The sequence below is a fragment of the Odocoileus virginianus genome, unplaced genomic scaffold, assembly GCF_023699985.2.
Source record: "Odocoileus virginianus isolate 20LAN1187 ecotype Illinois unplaced genomic scaffold, Ovbor_1.2 Unplaced_Scaffold_27, whole genome shotgun sequence".
Lineage (NCBI taxonomy): Eukaryota > Metazoa > Chordata > Mammalia > Artiodactyla > Cervidae > Odocoileus > Odocoileus virginianus.
In genome coordinates, this window is record NW_027224289.1 from 396,418 (window position 1) to 416,859 (window position 20,442).

Genomic DNA, 20,442 nt, shown 5'->3' on the forward strand with positions numbered 1-20,442 from the left:
TCTCCAGGGGATCTTCTTAACTCAGGGATCAAACCAGGGTCTCTTTAACTGCAGGCGTATTCTTTATCATCTGAGCCATCAGGGAAACCCTCAAACATACAATACTAACTGCTTTTTCCATGACCCTTTCAGGATCTACCTAACGTAATAATCAGGGAAAGAAAATTAAACATCTGTGAACAAAAAGCTTTTCCCATCTGTGAAAAAGACCATGTGATCTGTGAACATGACAAACCCCACTTCCTGTCTGAGGAGTCACACATAGTCACACAGGTACTATGTAAATGTGCCGCCAGGCACACAGAGACACTGAACTCTCAGCTTGAGGTAGGTCTGAGCACATTTGTACAGGGGAATCCATGCCTCATGCAGCTCTCCGGCCTGCTCTGGGTGTTCCTGGCCTTCACCTTCTCTGGTAGGGATGCTTTCAAGCATGGGTGTGAGTGTTCAAGGTGAAAGGACTGCACACAGGCACGTGATGCTTCACAGGGACTTGGAGAAGAAAGGAGGATTGGAGAAAAAGAAGCATTTTATAATTTCAGTTTGATTTGCCTCTGGGTCTTAAATTAGTCTAAATCCCACATTATTTTATTTACTACTTCATCTCTGTTTTCTGATTTTGTCCCCATAGGATCCAGTGTGGCCCAGAAAGTAACTCAAGTCCAGACAGTCATATCCAGTCAAGTGGGGCAGACAGTCACCCTGCATTGTCAATATGAAGTAAGTTGGACCACGGACTACTACTACATTTTTTGGTATAAACAGCTTCCCAGTGGAGAGATGACTTTCCTTATTCGTCAGTATTCAGAAGACAGCAGTGCAAGGAATGGCCGCTACTCTGTAAACTTCCAGAAAGCAGATAAATCCATCAGCCTCATCATTTCAGCCTTACAGCTCGAAGACTCTGCAAAGTACTTCTGTGCTCTCTGGGAGCTCACAGTGCTTGAAGTAATGGGAAAAGCTGAGCAAAAGCCCCAGAGCTTAATAAGAGAGAGCACACTGCTTCAGGACCTCAGTTGAAGTGCACACCTGCACATCCCAGAAGAGAAATGGTAGTCCTGTGGTTGCTTCATCTGTGGTCTGGATCAGAAGATTTAATTCTAAATAAAAGCTCCTTCTAGGTGGATCATCAGGCTACAGCTGGAACCAGGTGGGCCTGCCCCACAGGAACTGGAGCCTGAAGAAGACAGGGAATCACTGTGGTTTCTCTCTCCCTTTGGTCCCCCAGTTTCCCACCACTGCTTTGGGTCCCCCATTTGAGCAGGAGGCCAGTAGACGCTGGAACTGTGAAAGCACATCTTATCTCCTGCAACTCCTTTCTGGTGGATCCACTTCACAGCTCTTGCCTCCCCTTTCACTCAGAGTTTCCTCTGACTGCCCAGATAGATACAGGCTTTCAGCTCTTGCTAGTATCTTGATGCTTCCCATCTCTTCTTTGTTTTCCTTAACCCTGCCTTCAAATCTATAAATATTCCCTTCATTAAACTTTGTAGTTAAATCTTCAAGTAAATCAAAGATATTTCTATGTTATTTGGAAGCTGGTGTCCACAGTAACTTTCTATTAATACATTCTTCTCTTGAACTTTTGACTTTAAATCAGTCATACAGAACATATGTAAACTTGTCTAAAGCTATAAACTTGCTCCATAATAATTTAAAGTGACTGCTTCACTAAAATACACTCACATCACAAACCTGGGTATAGTTATCTGGAATCATTATGAAAATCATTTCTTTAGTCCTTTCTTCTTAGACTTTGTGTCACTTAAGGTACAATCAGGGAAGCAGACCATCAGCGATGTCGAATAAGATATTAGTTATATATAAAGATTAGAACTCAGGCAGTTGCTAGAGTTGATGGAGTAGTCTATACAAGCAGAAAAGATATAAGCACCCTAATGTTCATCACAGCACTAATGACAGTAGCATGGACATGGAAGTAACCTAAATGTCCAATTATGGAATAATAGATAAAAAAGATACAGCATATATATACAATTGAATATTATTCAGCCACGACAAAGAACAAAACAGTGCCATTTGCAGTGGTGTGGATGGACCTAAAGATTGTCATACTGAGTGAAGTAGGTCAGACAGAGAAAGACAAAAGTCCTCTGATGTCTCTTTTATCAGATGGCATTTTAAAAAGTGGTATTTACAAATGAAGGTGTTTACAAAACAGAAATAGAATCCAGGATGTAGAAAACTAATTATGGTTACCAAAGGGGTAAAGGGATATGAGAGGTAAACTGGAAGACTGGGATTCACATATACACACTACTATATATAAAATAGATAACTAATGAGAACCTTCTGTATAAAACAGGAAACTCTACTTAATATTCTATAATGACCTATACAGAAGCACAATCTAAAAAAGAGTGGATATATGTATACATATAACTGATTCACTTTGCTATACAGCAGAAACTAACATTGTAAAGAAACTATACTCCAATAAAAATTAATTTAAAATTTCACAATTTGTATGGAAATACAAAAGAACCTCAAATAGCCAAAGTAACCTTGAGAAAGAATGGAACTGGAGGAATCAACCTGCCTGACTTCAGACTATACTACAAAGCCACAGTCATCAAGACAGTATGGTACTGGCACAAAGACAGAAATATAGATCAATGGAACAGAATAGAAAGCCCAGAGATAAATCCACGAACCTATGGTCACCTTATCTTCGACAAAGGAGGCAAGGATATACAATGGAAAAAAGACAACCTCTTTAACAAGTGGTGCTGGGAAAACTGGTCAACCACCTGTAAAAGAATGAAACTAGAACACTTTCTAACACCATACACAAAAATAAACTCAAAATGGATTAAAGATCTAAATGTAAGACCAGAAACTATAAAACTCCTAGAGGAGAACATAGGCAAAACACTCTCCGACATAAATCACAGCAGGATCCTCTATGACCCACCTCCCAGAATTTTAGAAACAAAAGCAAAAATAAACAAATGGGACCTAATGAAACTTAAAAGCTTTTGCATCACAAAGGAAACTATAAGCAAGGTGAAAAGACAGCCCTCAGATTGGGAGAAAATAATAGCAAACAAAGCAACAGACAAAGGATTAATCTCAAAAATATACAAGCAACTCCTCCAGCTCAACTCCAGAAAAATAAATGACCCAATCAAAAAATGGGCCAAAGAACTCAACAGACATACTCCAAGGAAGACATACAGATGGCTAACAAACACATGAAAAGATGCTCAACATCACTCATTATCAGAGAAATGCAAATCAAAACCACAATGAGGTACCATTACACGCCAGTCAGGATGGCTGCTATCCAAAAGTCTACAAGCAATAAATGCTGGAGAGGGTGTGGAGAAAAGGGAACCCTCTTACACTGTTGGTGGGAATGCAAATTAGTACAGCCACTATGGAAAACAGTGTGGAGATTTCTTAAAAAGCTGGAAATAGAACTGCCGTATGACCCAGCAATCCCACTTCTGGGCATACACACGGAGGAAACCAGATCTGAAAGAGACACATGCACCCCAATGTTCATTGCAGCACTGTTTATAATAGCCAGGACATGGAAGCAACCCAGATGCCCATCAGCAGACGAATGGATGAGGAAGCTGTGGTACATATACACCATGGAATATTACTCAGCCATTAAAAAGAATTCATTTGAATCAGTCCTAATGAGATGGATGAAACTGGAGCCCATTATACAGAGCGAAGTAAGCCAGAAAGATAAAGACCATTACAGTATACTAACACATATATATGGACTTTAGAAAGATGGTAACGATAACCCTATATGCAAAACAGAAAAAGAGACTCAGATGTATAGAACAGACTTGTGGACTCTGGGAGAAGGCGAGGGTGGGATGTTTCAAGAGAACAGCATAGAAACATGTATATTATCTAGGGTGAAACAGATAACCAGCCCAGGTTGGGTACATGAGACAAGTGCTCGGGCCTGGTGCACTGGGAAGACCCAGAGGGATCGGGTGGAGAGGGAGGTGGGAGGGGGGGACTGGGATGGGGAATACATGTAAATCCATGGCTAATTCATTTCAATGTATAACAAAAACTACTGTAATGATGTAAAGTAATTAGCCTCCAACTAATTAAAAAAAAAAGAGTAAAAAAAATAATAATAATAAAAAAATAAAATTCTGACTGGAAAAAAAAAAAAGAAATATCATATATTCTTACCCCAGTTTTCCTTCAGTGGTTATAACACAATATCATACAAGGAAATTGACATTGGCATAATGTATATGTATAATTCTGTGCCATTTTATCATGTATGTGGATCCATCTAATACCCCACACAATCAAGAACTATTCCATCACCACAAGGGTCTTCCTTGTGCTTCCCTTTATAGTCACAACTACCACTCTCACCCTCATTTTCATAATTTCCTGATATTATATATATGAACTTGTACAATATGTGATCTGTCAAAATTGGCCTTTTTCAATGAATTGTCTTTGAAGTTCATCTAAATTGCTGCATGTATTAATAGTTTGTCATTTTTTATTGCTGAGTAGTATCCCATTGTGTGAATGTATTTAAATTTCTGTAAACCATTCACTTATTGATGTACATGTTGATTGTTTCTAGTTTTTATCTATTATGAATGAATCTAATATGAACATTTGTGTTCACATATTTGTGTGAACATAAATTTTCCTTTCTCTCAGATAATTGCCATATGCTGGGTATTATATGTATGTTTAATTTTGTAAGAAACTAATAAATTATTTTCCAACAACAAAAAAAAGAACTAAACAGACATTTCTCCAAGGAAGACATATGGATGGCAAAAAAACACATGAAAAGATGCTCAACATCACTCATTATCAGAGAAATGCAAATCAAAACCACAATGAGGTACCATTACACGCCAGTCAGGATGACTGCTATCCAAAAGTCTACAAGCAATAAATGCTGGAGAGGGTGTGGAGAAAAGGGAACCTTCTTACACTGTTGGTGGGAATGCAAATTAGTACAGCCACTATGGAAAACAGTGTGGAGATTTCTTAAAAAGCTGGAAATAGAACTGCCATATGACCCAGCAATCCCACTTCTGGGCATACACACCGAGGAAACCAGATCTGAAAGAGACACATGCACCCCAATATTCATCGCAGCACTGTTTATAATAGCCAGGACATGGAAGCAACCTAGATGCCCATCAGCAGACGAATGGATGAGGAAGCTGTGGTACATATACACCATGGAATATTACTCAGCCATTAAAAAGAATTCATTTGAATCAGTCCTAATGAGATGGATGAAACTGGAGCCCATTATATAGAGCGAAGTAAGCCAGAAAGATAAAGACCATTACAGTATACTAACACATATATATGGACTTTAGAAAGATGGTAACGATAACCCTATATGCAAAACAGAAAAAGAGACTCAGATGTATAGAACAGACTTGTGGACTCTGGGAGAAGGCGAGGGTGGGATGTTTCAAGAGAACAGCATAGAAACATGTATATTATCTAGGGTGAAACAGATAACCAGCCCAGGTTGGGTACATGAGACAAGTGCTCGGGCCTGGTGCACTGGGAAGACCCAGAGGGATCGGGTGGACAGGGAGGTGGGAGGGGGGACTGGGATGGGGAATACATGTAAATCCATGGCTAATTCATTTCAATGTATGACAAAAACCACTGCAATGTTGTAAAGTAATTAGCCCCCAACTAATAAAAATGAATGGAGAAAAAAAAATGTAGAGATAATAAATCTACTGAAAAAAATAAGAGCTATCAGAAGCTTGAAAAAACAGTGATACCTGACTTCTCATCCAGACCAATAGAAGTTACCAAGGGAAAGCATTTTTAAAGTGTTTAAGAAAATAAACAAATGAAACTTTCAAGCTAACTTCTTATGAAAATGAAGATATATATTAAAATGTTTATATGAATATCAATGCTAAGAGGGTGGAAAGTCAATGTGCAGACTTTTAAACTATATTTGCAATGCATATTTCTGAAAAAGGACTCAAATGAAAAATATATATAAAGCACATACAACTTAATCAGTAAAGAAAACAGTCAAGAAGAATGGGACAATCTTGGAGATCCAATTCAGAAATTTGATATTTAATACCCAATAAATTGGAGAAGGAAATGGCAACCCACTCCAGTATTCTTGCCTAGAAAATTCATGGATGGAGGAGCCTGGTGGCTACAGTCCATGGGGCCGCAAAGAGTCGGACACGACTGAGCGACTTCACTTTCTTTTCACTTTCACCTAATAAATGTACCAAAAATAATATTATTCTTTATCAGGTAAGTGAAAATAAAGCTTCCTCTGAATGCTCCATCTGTGTCCTTTCAGCACCCTGAATGTACTAATGTAGCTAGGAGAATATGACCCAAGAGGACAGGGGAAAATAATGACTGTCTCAAAGAAAATAAATGATTAAATAAATTTCCTATAGTTTCCCTCATCGAACCAATGTGGAGGGAAAAAAAAGTAGTAACAAGTCACAGATTCTGGATATTGAAGAAAAGACAGGTTTCACTAGAAAACAAGAAAGATGGTATTTTTTGAGCTTATTTTATGTCAGGCACTGTGGTATGCATTTCAGATTCATCATCTAATTTAAATATCAAAACCCTATGAGATAGGTTTTATTGTTTCATATTTTTTTAATCTTTGAGAAATGAGCCATAACTTTCCTAACTGTGAAATGCTTCTCTACCTTTTATTATCAGCCAGAGTGTAGCATTTTAGGGGGCTCCTAAGGAGCAAGGTCTGGACTATGGATAAACACCTGGACTCAAAATAGGGTAGCTGGACATCTTAGTGATGGTGACATTACCGGTTTAAACTGGAACCTAGAGTGAACTAGAATAGAAGATTCCAAACCTAAGCACAAAGTCCCAGGATCAGTAGATGAGGAAATCATCCACTAATCAGTTAACAGTGCTGAATGCTTTAGCAAGTTTTTAATATAATAGTATGCTTGGAAATTTGAGAGCTACGATGGGGTATTATTCTTTAAACACTCCTGTGAGGCTATCTTCCCAAACATCTACATGGTGTTATCTCCAAAGTTCCTTTACATCTTTACTCATCTTCACTTGGTGAATTCTTTATTTAGATCTTTCTATTTTCCTTCCTTGAGAACCAGACTCCAGCGCACTGCAGTAGCAGGAGTAAACGCCGAAGCACTGCCACCTGCTGTCCTACTCGAACATTCTGTGAGACTTACACAGGCTTCCTTGCTGCCCTCTGTGCTGAGTCTCTTCAGTCGTGTCTGACTCTGCGACCCCATGGACTGTAGCCCACCAGGCTCCTCTGTCCGTGGGATTCTCCAGGCAAGAATACTAGAGTGGGTTGCCATGCCCTCCTCCAGGGGATCTTCCTGACCCAGGGATCAAACCCACATCTCTTATATCTCCTACACTGACACTCCTACACTCCTTTACCACTAGCGCCACCTGGGAAGCACTCAATTGTGAGGAAGTCTAGTCAAGGTAGGGCCTGTGGTTGCTGAACCCGTCAGTAAACTCAATGCAGACATCTGGAGACAGAGAATTCAGAACTGGCCTTTTGTTTTGTTTTGTTTTTTTCCTCTCCCTCTCTTTTGCCTGCCAGATATAAAAGGGATTGACTTCAAACATAGAGTGCATAGGATGATTCTGGCTGGAGAATAAGAGGCTACCTTGGAAAGAAAGCTCTAAGGTACTTCACAAGGTGAGAGTTTCTTCCCTGATAAGTGAAATTGTGCTTACTGTTATGTCCTTTTTTGTAGTATAGAAATAGCCTGAGAAGTGGGAGTAAGAGTCAATAATGGGAAAAATAAACAATCATGGCAAATATTGCTTGGTTATACTCATTACATATTATAATATTCCACCCATTCTCTCAATATGACACCTTATGAACTGATTTCCCATTGACAGTGAGAAACATGATAGACCATGGATACTTAGGATAATACGTGTAGTATGCTATGTAAACTGATAAAATACACCTGAGAAAAATATTGAGATTTATCTTGTGGGTAGAATCCTCTCCAATTTCAAATTCTGTCTCCCAATACCCTGCCCCATGAATTTGTTCATTGCCTGCAGCTGGTTGAGTGTTTATGACAGGATTTCTGCATCTCTTCCTTTGGGCAGGAAAGATAGAGGTTAGTCATTGGGATGGCTTCCAATTCTGTTCCACTTTCCAGAACACAATTTAAATTTGAGTATGTAGAAGGCACTGCTGTCTAGTTTTAGCACTTATTCTGTTTCCTTTGTTTATTTCAGTTGTTCACTGGAAATTTATACTATCAATTATATATCAATTATACTATCAATTTATACTATCAATTTCCCAGAAGTAGATTTAGATTCTGAACAATCTTAATTAGTGCTATCCTGCACTATTAAAATTTCCCTGATTATGTTTTATTTTTCTGACAATATTTTGAGCTTACAGAGAACAGAGAATATTGCCTTTATAACTTTTGGAGCTTAGAAATCATGGGCACAAAATCATGTTTAAACAAATGTGTGCATCTTCAATGAAACTAACCTGATTAGTGAGCTGTGACACAGGCAAAATAGAACATAAATCTTATTTACTTTAACCAACACTATTGAGGTATAACTGACATTCCATAAAATTCATCCATTTTGCATCTACAGTTCAATGATTTTTGGTAAATTATTTTAGTTGTAAAATTATTTCCATAATCATAATCATTACCATGGCCCTTCCATGTACTCTCTTTTAGTGGTCTCTCAGGGAAGCGGTTCATCTCACCTGATGCCTCACAAAAGCATAAGCTGAGAAAGACTCTTCATGTTTAGTCTCACTACTGCCATGATATTAACTTTGATGCATCTGTTTATTACAGTGAGTTACCAAGCCAGCACAGATTCAGTGTGCACGGGGTCTACACAAGGGCATGGATATCAGGAAGCAGGGATCATTGGAGGCATTTCGGGCTCAAATTTGTGATAATTTGTTATGATAGAAGGAGGATTCTAACACAGTTCCTAAAAGTAACATTTCTAAATAGCTATAGCCAATCTTTGATTGTTTACTTTCATGGGAGAATGCATTTAAATTGGTCTTTGGCCTATGTTGAGTTCAAACTCTCAAGCATGAAAATACACACACTTATTTATCATTCAACAAATGTTTGAATGTTCACTGTTCACCAGGTATTCAAGTAGTTTCTGGGAACATGGTTATGAACAGTAAACATATATTTATTTAGTGTATACCACATACCTGGGACTTTAATTATCATATGAAAGACAAAATTTCTTGTTTTCATAGATCCTCCCTTCTAGAACATCACAGTCCAATAGAACTCTCAGAGGTGGTGGAAATGTTCTCTATCTGCACTGTCTAATAGCCCCTAGCCTACTAGTATAAGTGTGGCCTGTAGCCCAGCAGGCTCTCCAGGCAAGATTCTCCAGGCAAGAATACTGGAGTGGGTTGCCATGCCCTTCTCCAGGGATCTTCCTGACCCAGAGATTGAACCTGCGTCTCTTATGTCTCCTGAATTGGCAGGAAGGTTCTTACCACTAGCACCATCTAGGAAGCCCTGAAATGTGGCTAGTATGACTAAAAAGCTAAAATTTAATTCCATTTAATTTTCAGTTCAGTTCAGTTCAGTCACTCAGTTGTGTCTGACACTTTGCGACCCCATGGACTGCAGCATGCCAGGCCTCCCTGTCCATCACCAACTCCCAGAGTTTACTCAAACTCATGTCCATTGAATCGGTGATGCCATCCAACCATCTCATCCTCTGTTGTCCCCTTCTCCTCCCACCTTCAATCTTTCCCAGCATCAGGGTCTTTTCCAATGAGTCAGTTCTTCGCATCAGGTGGCCAAAGTATTGGAGTTTCAGCTTCAGCATCAGTCCTTCCAATGAATATTCAGGACTGATTTCCTTTAGGATGGACTGGTTGGATCTCCTTGCAGTCCAAGGGACCCTCAAGAGTCTTCTCCAACACCACAGTTCAAAAGCATCAGTTCTTCGGCACTCAGCTTTCTTTATAGTCCAACTCTCACATCCATACATGACTACTGGAAAAACCATAGCTTTGTCTAGATGGACCTTTGTTGGCAAAGTAATGTCCCTGCTTTTTAATATGTTATGCTGTCTAGGTTGGTCATAACTTTTCTTCCAAGAAGCACGTGTCTTTTAATTTCATGACTGCAGTCACCTTCTGCAGTGATTTTGGAGCCCAAAAAAATAAAGTCTGTCACTGTTTCCACTGTTTCCCCATGTATTTGCCATGAAGTGATGGGACCAATGCCATGATCTTAGTTTTCTGAATGTTGAGCTTTAAGCCAATTTTTTCATTCTCCTCTTTTACTTTCATCAAGAGGCTCTTTAGTTCTTCTTCACTTTCTGCCATAAGGGTGGTGTCATCTGCATATCTGAGGTTACTGATATTTCTCCCGGCAATCTTGATTTCAGCTTGTGCTTCATCCAGCCCAGCGTTTCTCATGATGTATTCTGCATATAAGTTAAATAAGCAGGGTGACAATATACAGCCTTGATGTACTCCTTTTCCTATTTGGAACCAGTCTGTTGTTCCATGTCCAGTTCTAACTGTTGCTTCCTGACCTGCATACAGATTTCTCAAGAGACAGGTCAGATGGTCTGGTATTCCCATCTCTTGAAGAATTTTCCACAGTTTGTTGTGATCCATACAGTCAAAGGCTTTGGCATAGTCAATAAAGCAAAAGTAGATGTTTTTCTGGAATTCTCTTGCTTTTTCAATGATCCAACAGATGTTGACAACTTGATCTCTGGTTCCTCTGCCTTTTCTAAATCCAGCTTGAACATCTGGAATTTCATAGTTCACGTACTGTTGAAGCCTGGCTTAGGGAATTTTGAGCATTACTTTACCAGCATGTCAGATGAGTGCAATTGTGCAGTAGTTTTAACATTCTTTGGCATTGCCTTTCTTTGGGATTGGAATGAAAATTGACCTTTTCTAGTCCTGTTGTCACTGCTGAATTTTCCAAATATGCTGGCATATTGAATGCAGCACTTTCACAGCATCATCTTTTAGGATTTGAAATAGCTCAACTGGAATTCCATCATCTCCACTAGCTTTGTTCGTAGTGATGCTTCCTAAGGCCCACTTGACTTCACATTCCAGGATGCCTGGCTCTAGGTGAGTGATCACACCATCATGATTATCTGGGTCATGAAGATCTTTTTTGTATAGTTCTTCTGTGTATTCTTGCCACTTCTTAATATCTTCTGCTTCTGTTAAGTCCATACAATTTCTGTCCTTTATTGTGCCCATCTTTGCATGAAATGTCCCCTTGGTATCTCTAATTTTCTTGAAGAGGTATCTAGTCTTTCCCATTCTACTGTTTTCCTCTATTTCTTTGCACTGATCACTGAGGAAGGCTTTCTTATTTTCCTTGCTATTCTTTGGAACTCTGCATTCAAAGGGGTATATCTTTCCTTTTCTCCTTTGCCTTACCCTTCTCTTCTTTTCATAACTATTTGCAAGCCCTCCTCAGACAACAGCTTTTCCTTTTTTCAGTTCTTTTTCTTGAGGATGGTCTTGATCCCTGCCTCCTGTACAATGTCAGGAACCTCCATCCATAGTTCTTCAAGTACTCTGTCTATTGGAGTTAATCCCTTGAGTCTATTTCTCACTTCCACTGTTTAATTTTAATTTACTTTAAACTCATCAGCTTTTAGACAACATATAGGACAGCTTAGTTCTTGATGATGATACAGTACATGCCCTCTAGGCACATGGGGCCAGCCCCTACAATTAACAATCCATTATAATGCAAGCTAATAGTGCTAAGTGAGCAATTCTGAAATTCTGTAGAGCCATAGGATGGTATTCTATTCAACTGTTTAGTTTTAAGAAATTCTCCTTAGAGAAGTTCATGTCTGATAGATAGATAAGACTCTTTTTGAATTATATTGATTTCTTAAAATCCCTGATATGTGGTAAAGTAACATGGTGAGACAGCCAATATATAAGCTTTAAACTGGATAATTTATAGCCAGAATATTCTATATGACAGCAGGGAAAAAGATACAGTTTATCTTCCATTTTGACATCATAGGTTGTCTAACAATAAATTATGGGTCTTCTCCACATTTATTAGAATGACCTAATATATTCCATCAGTACATACAGAAAAACACACTACACGATTCTGATAAAATTGGAAATGACAAATGAAACATTTTATTTCATTCTGATGCCCTGGTTTTTAAAGAATCACAGACTCCATTCCTGAAGGGCAAAATATACCTCCCCAAACACTATCATGTGGCTCAGCTGGTAAAGAATCCACCTGCAATGTGGGAGACCTGTGTTTGATCCCTGGGTTGGGAAGATCCCCTGCAGAAGGGAAAGGCTACCCATTCCAGTATTCTGGTCTGGAGAATTCCATGGACTGTATAGTCCATGGGGTCTCAAAGAGTCGGACATGACTGGGAGAATTTCACTTTCATTTCCACTTTTTAAACACTATCAGCATGAGTAAATTCTTTCCAAGCCTTGACAAACATTTACCACAGGAGATGCCCGTCTGCTGATGGGCGTCTAGGTTGCTTCCATGTCCTGGCTATCATAAACAGTGCTGTGATGAACATTGGGGTGCACGTGTCTCTTTCAGATCTGGTTTCCTTGGTGTGTATGCCCAGGAGTGGGATTGCTGGGTCATATGGAAGTTCTATTTCCAGTTTTTTAAGGAATCTTCCACACTGTTCTCCATAGTGACTGTACTAGTTTGCATTCCCACCAACAGTGTAAAAGGGTCCCCTTTTCTCCACACCCTCTCCAGCATTTATTGCTTGTAGACTTTTGGATAGCAGCCATCCTGACTGGCGTGTAATGGTAACTCATTATGGTTTTGATTTGCATTTCTCTGATAATGAGTGATGTTGAGCATCTTTTCATGTGTTTGTTAGCCATCTGTATGTCTTCTTTGTAGAAATGTCTGTTTAGTTCTTGGGCCCATTTTTTGATTGGGCCATTTATTTTCCTGGAATTGAGCGGCAGGAGTTGCTTGTATATTTTTGAGATTAATTCTTTGTCTTTGCTTCATTTGCTAGTATTTTCTCCCATTCTGAAGGCTGTCTTTTTACCTTGCATATAGTTTCCTTTGTTGTGCAAAAGCTTTTAAGTTTCATTAGGTCCCATTTGTTTATTTTTGCTTTTATTTCCAATATTCTGTGAGGTGGGTCATAGAGGATCCTGCTGTGATTCATGTCAGATAGTGTTTTGCCTATGTTGAAAAAAACTTCCAAAACTATGTTGAATAGTAGTGGTGAGAGTGGGCACCCTTGTCTTGTTCCTGACTTTAAGGGAAATGCTTTCAATTTTTCACCATTGAGGATAATGTTTGCTGTGGGTTTGTCATATATAGCTTTTATTATGTTGAGGTATGTTCCTTCTATTCCTGCTTTCTGGAGAGATTTTATCATAAAAGGATGTTGAATTTTGTCAAAGGCTTTTTCTACATCTATTGAGATAATCATATGGTTTTTATCTTTCCATTTGTTAATGTGGTGTATTACATTGATTGATTTGTGGCTACTAAAGAATCCTTGCATTCCTGGGTTAAAGCCCACTTGGTCATGATGTATGATCTTTTTAATATGTTGTTGGATTCTCTTTGCTAGAATTTTGTTAAGGATTTTTGCATCTATGTTCATCAGTGATATTGGCCTATAGTTTTCTTTTTTTTGTGGCATCTTTGTCTGGTTTTGGTATTAGAGTGATGGTGGCCTCATAGAATGAGTTTCGAAGTTTGCCTTCTTCTGCAATTTTCTGGAAGAGTTTGAGTAGGATAGGTGTTAGCTCTTCTCTAAACTTTTGATAGAATTCAGTTGTGAAGCCATCTGGTCCTGGGCTTTTGTTTGCTGGAAGATTTCTGATTACAGTTTCGATTTCCTTGTTTGTGATGGGTCTGTTAAGATCTTCTATTTCTTCCTGGTTCAGTTTTGGAAAGTTATATTTTTCTAAGAATTTGTCCATTTCTTCCAAGTTGTTCATTTTATTGGCATAGAGCTGCTGGTAGTAGTCTCTTATGATCCTTTGTGCTTCAGAGTTCTCTGTTGTGATCTCTCCATTTTCATTTCTAATTTTGCTGATTTGGTTCTTCTCCCTTTGTTTCTTGATGAGTCTGGCTAATGGTTTGTCAATTTTATTTACCTTTTCAAAAAACCAGCTTTTAGCTTTGTTGATTTTTGCTATGGTCTCATGTTTCTTTTGCATTTATTTCTGCCCTAATTTTTAAGATTTCTTTCCTTCTACTAACCCTGGGGTTCTTCATTTCTTCCTTCTCTATTTGCTTTAGGTGTAGAGTTAGGTTATTTACTTGACTTTTTTCTGGTTTCTTGAGGTAAGCCTGTATTGCTATGAACCTTGTTCCTAGCACTGCTTTTACAGTGTCCCAAAGGTTTTGGGCTGTTGTGTTTTCATTTTCATTCATTTCTATGCATATTTTGACTTCTTTTTTGATTTCTTCTATGATTTCTTGGTTATTCAGAAGAATGTTATTTAGCTTCCATATGTTGGAATTTTTAATAGTTTTTTTTCTTACAATTGAGATCTAGTCTTACCGCACTGTGGTCAGAAAAGATGACTGGAATGATTTCAATTTTTTTTAATTTACCAAGGCTAGATTTATGGCCCAGGATGTGATCTATTCTGGAGAAGGTTCCGTGTGCACTTGAGAAAAAGGTGAAATTGATTGTTTTGGGGTGAAATGTCCTATAGATATCAATTAGGTCTAGCTGGACCATTGTGTCATTTAAAGTTTGTGTTTCCTTGTTAATTTTCTGTTTAGTTGATCTATCCATAGGTGTAAGTGGGGTATTAAAGTCTCCCACTATTATTGTGTTATTGTTAATTTCCCCTTTCATTCTTGTTAGCATTTGCCTTACATATTGTGGTGCTCCTATGTTGGGTGTGTATATATTTATAATTTTTATATCTTCTTCTCCAACTTCTCTTTTAAACATTGAATAGTATGGACTTTCGAACTGCCATCACAAATAAGAAGCTTAGGGATAAAAGGAACATTAAATAGAAACCAACAACTGAGAATCATATGCTGAAATAAAGCAATGAAAAATAATTAAACCTTCACAGAGCGATGGAAACAAACATAAGTACAGAGGTATTACAACTAAGATGTAAAGTGAAAGTTAAAATCACTCAGTCTTGTCTGACTCTTTGTGACACCATGGACTATACAGTCTGTCCATGGAATTTTCTAGGCCAGAATACTGTAGTAGGTAGCCTTTCCCTTCTCCAGGGGATCTTCCCAACCTAGGGACTGACCCTAGGTATCCCACACTACAGGCGGATTCTTTACCAGCTGAGCCACAAGGAAAGCCCAAGAATACTGGAGTGGGTAGCCTTTCCCTTCTCCAGGGGATCTTCCCAATCCAGGAATCAAACTGGGGTCTCCTGCATTTCAGGCAGATTCTTTACCAACTGAGCTATCAGGGAAGCCCTACAATTAAGATGAAAGAAAGTGAAAGTGAAGTTGCTCAGTCGTGTCCGACTCTTTGGGATCCCATGGACTGCAGCCTCCCAGGCTCCTCCGTCCATGGGATTTTCCAGGCAAGAGTACTGGAGTGGGTTGCCATTTCCTTCTCCAAAAACTAAGATACGTAACTTCAAATCTGAGGAGTCTTTCAAAATATTGCTGGCTGACTTTTGGTCTGGGTTTAGTTCTGCAGATCATTTATTCGGTCACAAGATGGGGCTGCTTCATCTGGAAATAGCGGTCTTTTCTGGGAAAAGGGAAGGGAAGCTTGTTTTATGTTGGTATTCCACAGAAAAAGGAAAAATGACACACTTTCTTCCTTTTTAGACTGCTTGTAGTTTGTAATCCCTTCGTGAGTGTGTGTGATCAAGGATTAGGGTACCTTCAGTTCAGTTCAGTCGCTCAGTCGTGTCTGACTCTTTGCGACCCCATGAATCGCAGCACGCCAGGCCTCCCTGTCCATCACCAACTCCCGGAGTTTACTCAAACTCATGCCCATCGAGTCGGTGATGCCATCCAGCCATCTCATCCTCTGTCGTCCCCTTCTCCTTCTGCCCCCAATCCTTCCCAGCATCAGGGTCTTTTCCAATGAGTCAACTCTTCGCATCAGGTGGTCAAAGTATTGGAGTTTCAGCTTCAGCATCAGTCCTTCCAATGAACACCCAGGACTGATCTCCTTTAGGATGGACTGGTTGGATCTCCTTGCAGTCCAAGGGACTCTCAAGAGTCTTCTCCAACACCATAGTTCAAAAGCATCACTAGCCTAAATCCTTTCCATGAACTTCCCTAAACACTGCTTTCTCTATTTCTCTTCTCTGTTATCCCCATTCCCTTCCCTAATCCTTATGCTCTTTCTTCCCTCCTCCAACTTTTTCTACCAGCCTCATCCACCTCCACCCTGTCCCATCTTGTTTGCTTTCCCTTCTGTCTTTTCTCCTTTCCTCAGCATCCTTAGTGTACCTACAAGCATAGGCATAGAGAACATGAGGATTAAGGACCACTGTTCAATGAAAATGAGGTGAACACTGTCAGAGTCATCAGTTACTATATCAAGAAAAGATGCATTGAGAAATTTCTACCTAGAGGGCAGTAGATGCTTGAATCCAGGGACTTTTATAGGGACTCTGAGCCTGAGCTCCAGAATGTTTAACTTTAGTCTCAACATTAATTTTTCCTGCCCTCCCTGAGCATATCATTGCCTACTTTGGATACTCACATACATTTTCTGGAATGTGGATAGGAATTTTCATCTCCTTATGATACAGTGCTCAGTTCAGTTTTCTAGAATTAATCAGTGCTTTCCCCAAGCTTCATGGGACATCAGAAAATTTCTTTAAAAACACAAATGATGGAACAATGGTTGTGGATAGACACAATATTGAGTTTGGTGTTCCTCATCCAGAGCCAGACTTTAAACTTCACAGGGATGACAGTAAGCACCCTGTAAGCTGGGGATGACTCTTCTTCTTTTGGGGGCATGACTAAAACAGAGGATGAAAACCCAGATAAGGAACTGCCCAATCATTGGCTGAGAAGGTCCTGGCAACAAGACAGTGGTACCTTCACTGGTTGCAAGTCTCTACTAGCAGCAGTTGCTTCTGTTGTCTGGAACCTCTTTATCCAGGAGTAGAAACAAGTCTGAGCTCTGAGCCCATGACCCTGGTTTGTCCTTGAAGTATGAGGCTGGTGACTGAGGTAACAGTGCTTCTGACCTTGGGTAAGTGTCCTGTGTCTGCAAGGGATGATCTGAAACTAAAGGACTGTGAAGTGTCATTTGCTCTTTACTCCTCTCCCTGTGCTTTACCTGGCATTATAGTGATGGGACTGAGAAATGATCTGTGGGTTTGTTAGGGAGCACAAACTTCTACTGGAGTAGGAAATGACAACCCACTCCAGTATTCTTGCCCGGAGAATTCCATGGACAGAGGAGCCTGGTGGGCTATAGTCCATGGGGTTGTAGAGTCAAATATGATTGAACGACTAATACACTTGCACACACAAACCTCTACATGACAGTCAAATTATCTATGATCCCAGAAGAGCACTTAGCACTAACTAGGTTGTAAGAAATCTCTGGAGTTATTGAGCCAAGAACCCATGGAATAAAATCTATGGAGTCTCTGATTCTTGCCATGTGTCTTTGGTCTCTATATAATAAGCATCAGTGATATGTTTGCAGGACAGAAATGAAAACACTGGAGTAGGGGATAGGTCCAGACAGTTATAGGAATGTTGTACACCTGATCCACAGAATTACACTGATTTGTGGTCAGGGGATAATTTTATTTTCTTGACTCTTTAGGGATTATGGTTGATACTCAGATCACCAAGCTCAGTTCCATGGATTGTGCTGAAGGAGAGGATATAAACCTGCCTTGTAACCACTCTACCATTGATGTATTGGACTATATACATTGGTATCAGCAAAATCCCAATCATTCATGGCTTACGAGACACAGTGAACAATAGCAAGGCCTCTCTGACAATAGCTTCAGACAGAAAGTCCAGCACCTTGGTCCTGCCCCACGTCACCCTGAGAGACACTGCTGTATACTACTGCGTCCTGAAAGGGGCACACTGGGACTGATGGGGCTGCACCTGTGAAGTATCTCTGGTGGGAAGAAGAGGGGACACAGTGGGGGAGCAGTCACGAGAGCAAATCTAGAGTCATCTAGAAGGAGAGTGAGAGAACAGTAAGAGATGAGGAAAATGAGGGGAGATGAAAGGCGAGAAGATGCAAAACTAAAAGAAGAAAGAGAAGACAAGAAGTGCTTCATTGGTTCACGTGGCTGAGACGAATTATGAGAATTATGAGAATTATGAAAATTATATTAATTTTAACATAGAAATGAAGTGAAGAGGTATCAGTCATTTATCATGGCTCCTCTTCATGTCAATAATGTTGGTTTCAGTATATTAGCCTCCACATAAAAGGTGAGAAAAATACAAATTGTCCCACAGACTTCTTTCCTTTGAGCCCAAGGCAAGTCCAGACTCTGATAATCACATTATTATCATTGTTCCACTTAATAGAAACAAATTCTTGTCCTGAGGAAAATTTCAAATTTTTTTGTTGTTAGTCTACAACATGCATATATGTGATGAAGCTATTTTTTGGAAAGAAACAAAAATCAGGTGAGTATTAATTTAATTTTATTTATCTAGAAACCCCTGTCCTATAAAAGAGCTTTTATCTTTTTTTATATATTCCTTGAGTAACACATGGGGCTTCCCAGCTGGGCTCAGCAGTAAAGAATCCACTTGCAATGCAGGAGCCACAGGAGACATGGGTTCTATCCCTGGGTCAGGAAGATCCCTTGGAGGAGGGAATGGCAACCCAATCCAGTGTTTTTGCCTGAGAATCCCATGATGGAGGAGTCTGTTGGGCTACAGTCCACAGCATTGCAAAGAGTAGGACATGACTCTCGAAGTGACTTACCAAGCAATCAAGTAACAACACATGGGCTTCCCAAGTGGTTCAGCGGTAAAGAATCTGCCTGCCAAAGCAGGAGACACAGGGGATTTGATCCTTGGGTCAGGAAGATCCCCTGGAGGAGGAAATGGCAGCCCACTCCAATATTCTTGCCTGAAAAATCCCATGGACAGAGGTGCCTGGCGGGCTACAGTTCATGGGGTCACAAAGAATCTGACACTGATAGCTTACAGTGAACAGTATGGGATTCAAAGAAGAAAATTTAGCTTCAGGATCAGGGACCAGGCTTGACCACTCAGGGCTCTTGTGTGGCAGAAGTTTTATTACAGTGAAAAAGGACAGAGAAAGCTTCTGACATAGACATCAGAAGGGGGCAGAGAGTGCCCCCCTCACTAGTCTTAGCAAGGAAGCTATATACTTTTCAATTGGTTATTACAGTAAATCAAAAGACTATACAGGTTTTACCAGACCCACTCCCAGAATTTAAATTTTAAGATAATGGGATTAGAATTAACAATAGAAAGATCATACCAGATGATTCCCATAATAAAAATTTTAAGATAACAGGATTATTCAGAAGATTCTTAAGAAGGAGAAACACTCCTCCAGCGGAATACATTCTTCTTTTTTTTTTTTTTTTTTTACTTTACAATATTGTATTGGTTTTGCCATACATTGACTTGAACCCTCCATTGGTATACATGTGCTCCCCATCTTGAACCCCCCTCCCACGCCCTCCCCATCCCATCCCTCTGGGTCATCCCAGTGCACCAGCCCCGAGCACCCTGTATCATGCATCAAACCTGGACTGGTGATTCGTTTCACATATGATAATTTACATGTTTCAATGCCATTCTCCCATATCATCCCGCCCTCGCCCTCTCCCACAGAGTCCAAAAGACTGTTCAATATATCTGTGTCTCTTTTGCTGTCTTGCATAAAAGGTTATTGTTACCCTCTTTCTAAATTCCATGCGTTAGTATACTGTATTGGTGTTTTTCTTTCTGGCTTACTTCACTCTATATAATAGGCTCCAGTTTCATCCACCTCATTAGAACTGATTACAAATGTATTCTTTTAATGGCTGAGTAATATTCCATTGTGTATATGTACCACAGCTTTCTTATCCATTCATCTGCTGGTGGACATCTAGGTTGCTTCCATGTCCTGGCTATTATAAACAGTGCCGTGATGAACATTGGGGTACACGTGCCTCTTTCAATTCTGGTTTCCTCAGTGTGTATGCCCAGGAGTGAGACTGCTGAGTCACATGGCAGTTCTATTTCCATTTTTTTTAAGGAATCTCCACATTGTTCTCCATAGTGGCTGTACTAGTCTGCATTCCCACCAACAGTATAAGAGGGTTCCCTTTTCTCCACACCCTCTCCAGCATTTATTGCTTCTAGATTTTTGGACAGCAGCCATGCTGACTGGTGTGCAATGGTACCTCATTGTGGTTTTGATTTGCATTTCTCTGATGAGTAGTGATGTTGAGCACCTTTTAAT

The 20,442-nt window shown here is 39.7% G+C and overlaps 1 gene segment (V, D, J or C); it reads left to right on the top strand.

The window, feature by feature from the left end:
• Window positions 1-310: 310 nt before the first annotated feature.
• On the top strand, window positions 311-1,527 carry LOC110150801 (T cell receptor delta variable 1-like). The segment is given in 2 exon segments: window positions 311-415; window positions 632-1,527. Coding segments are annotated over 2 exon segments (438 nt in total).
• Window positions 1,528-20,442: the final 18,915 nt, after the last annotated feature.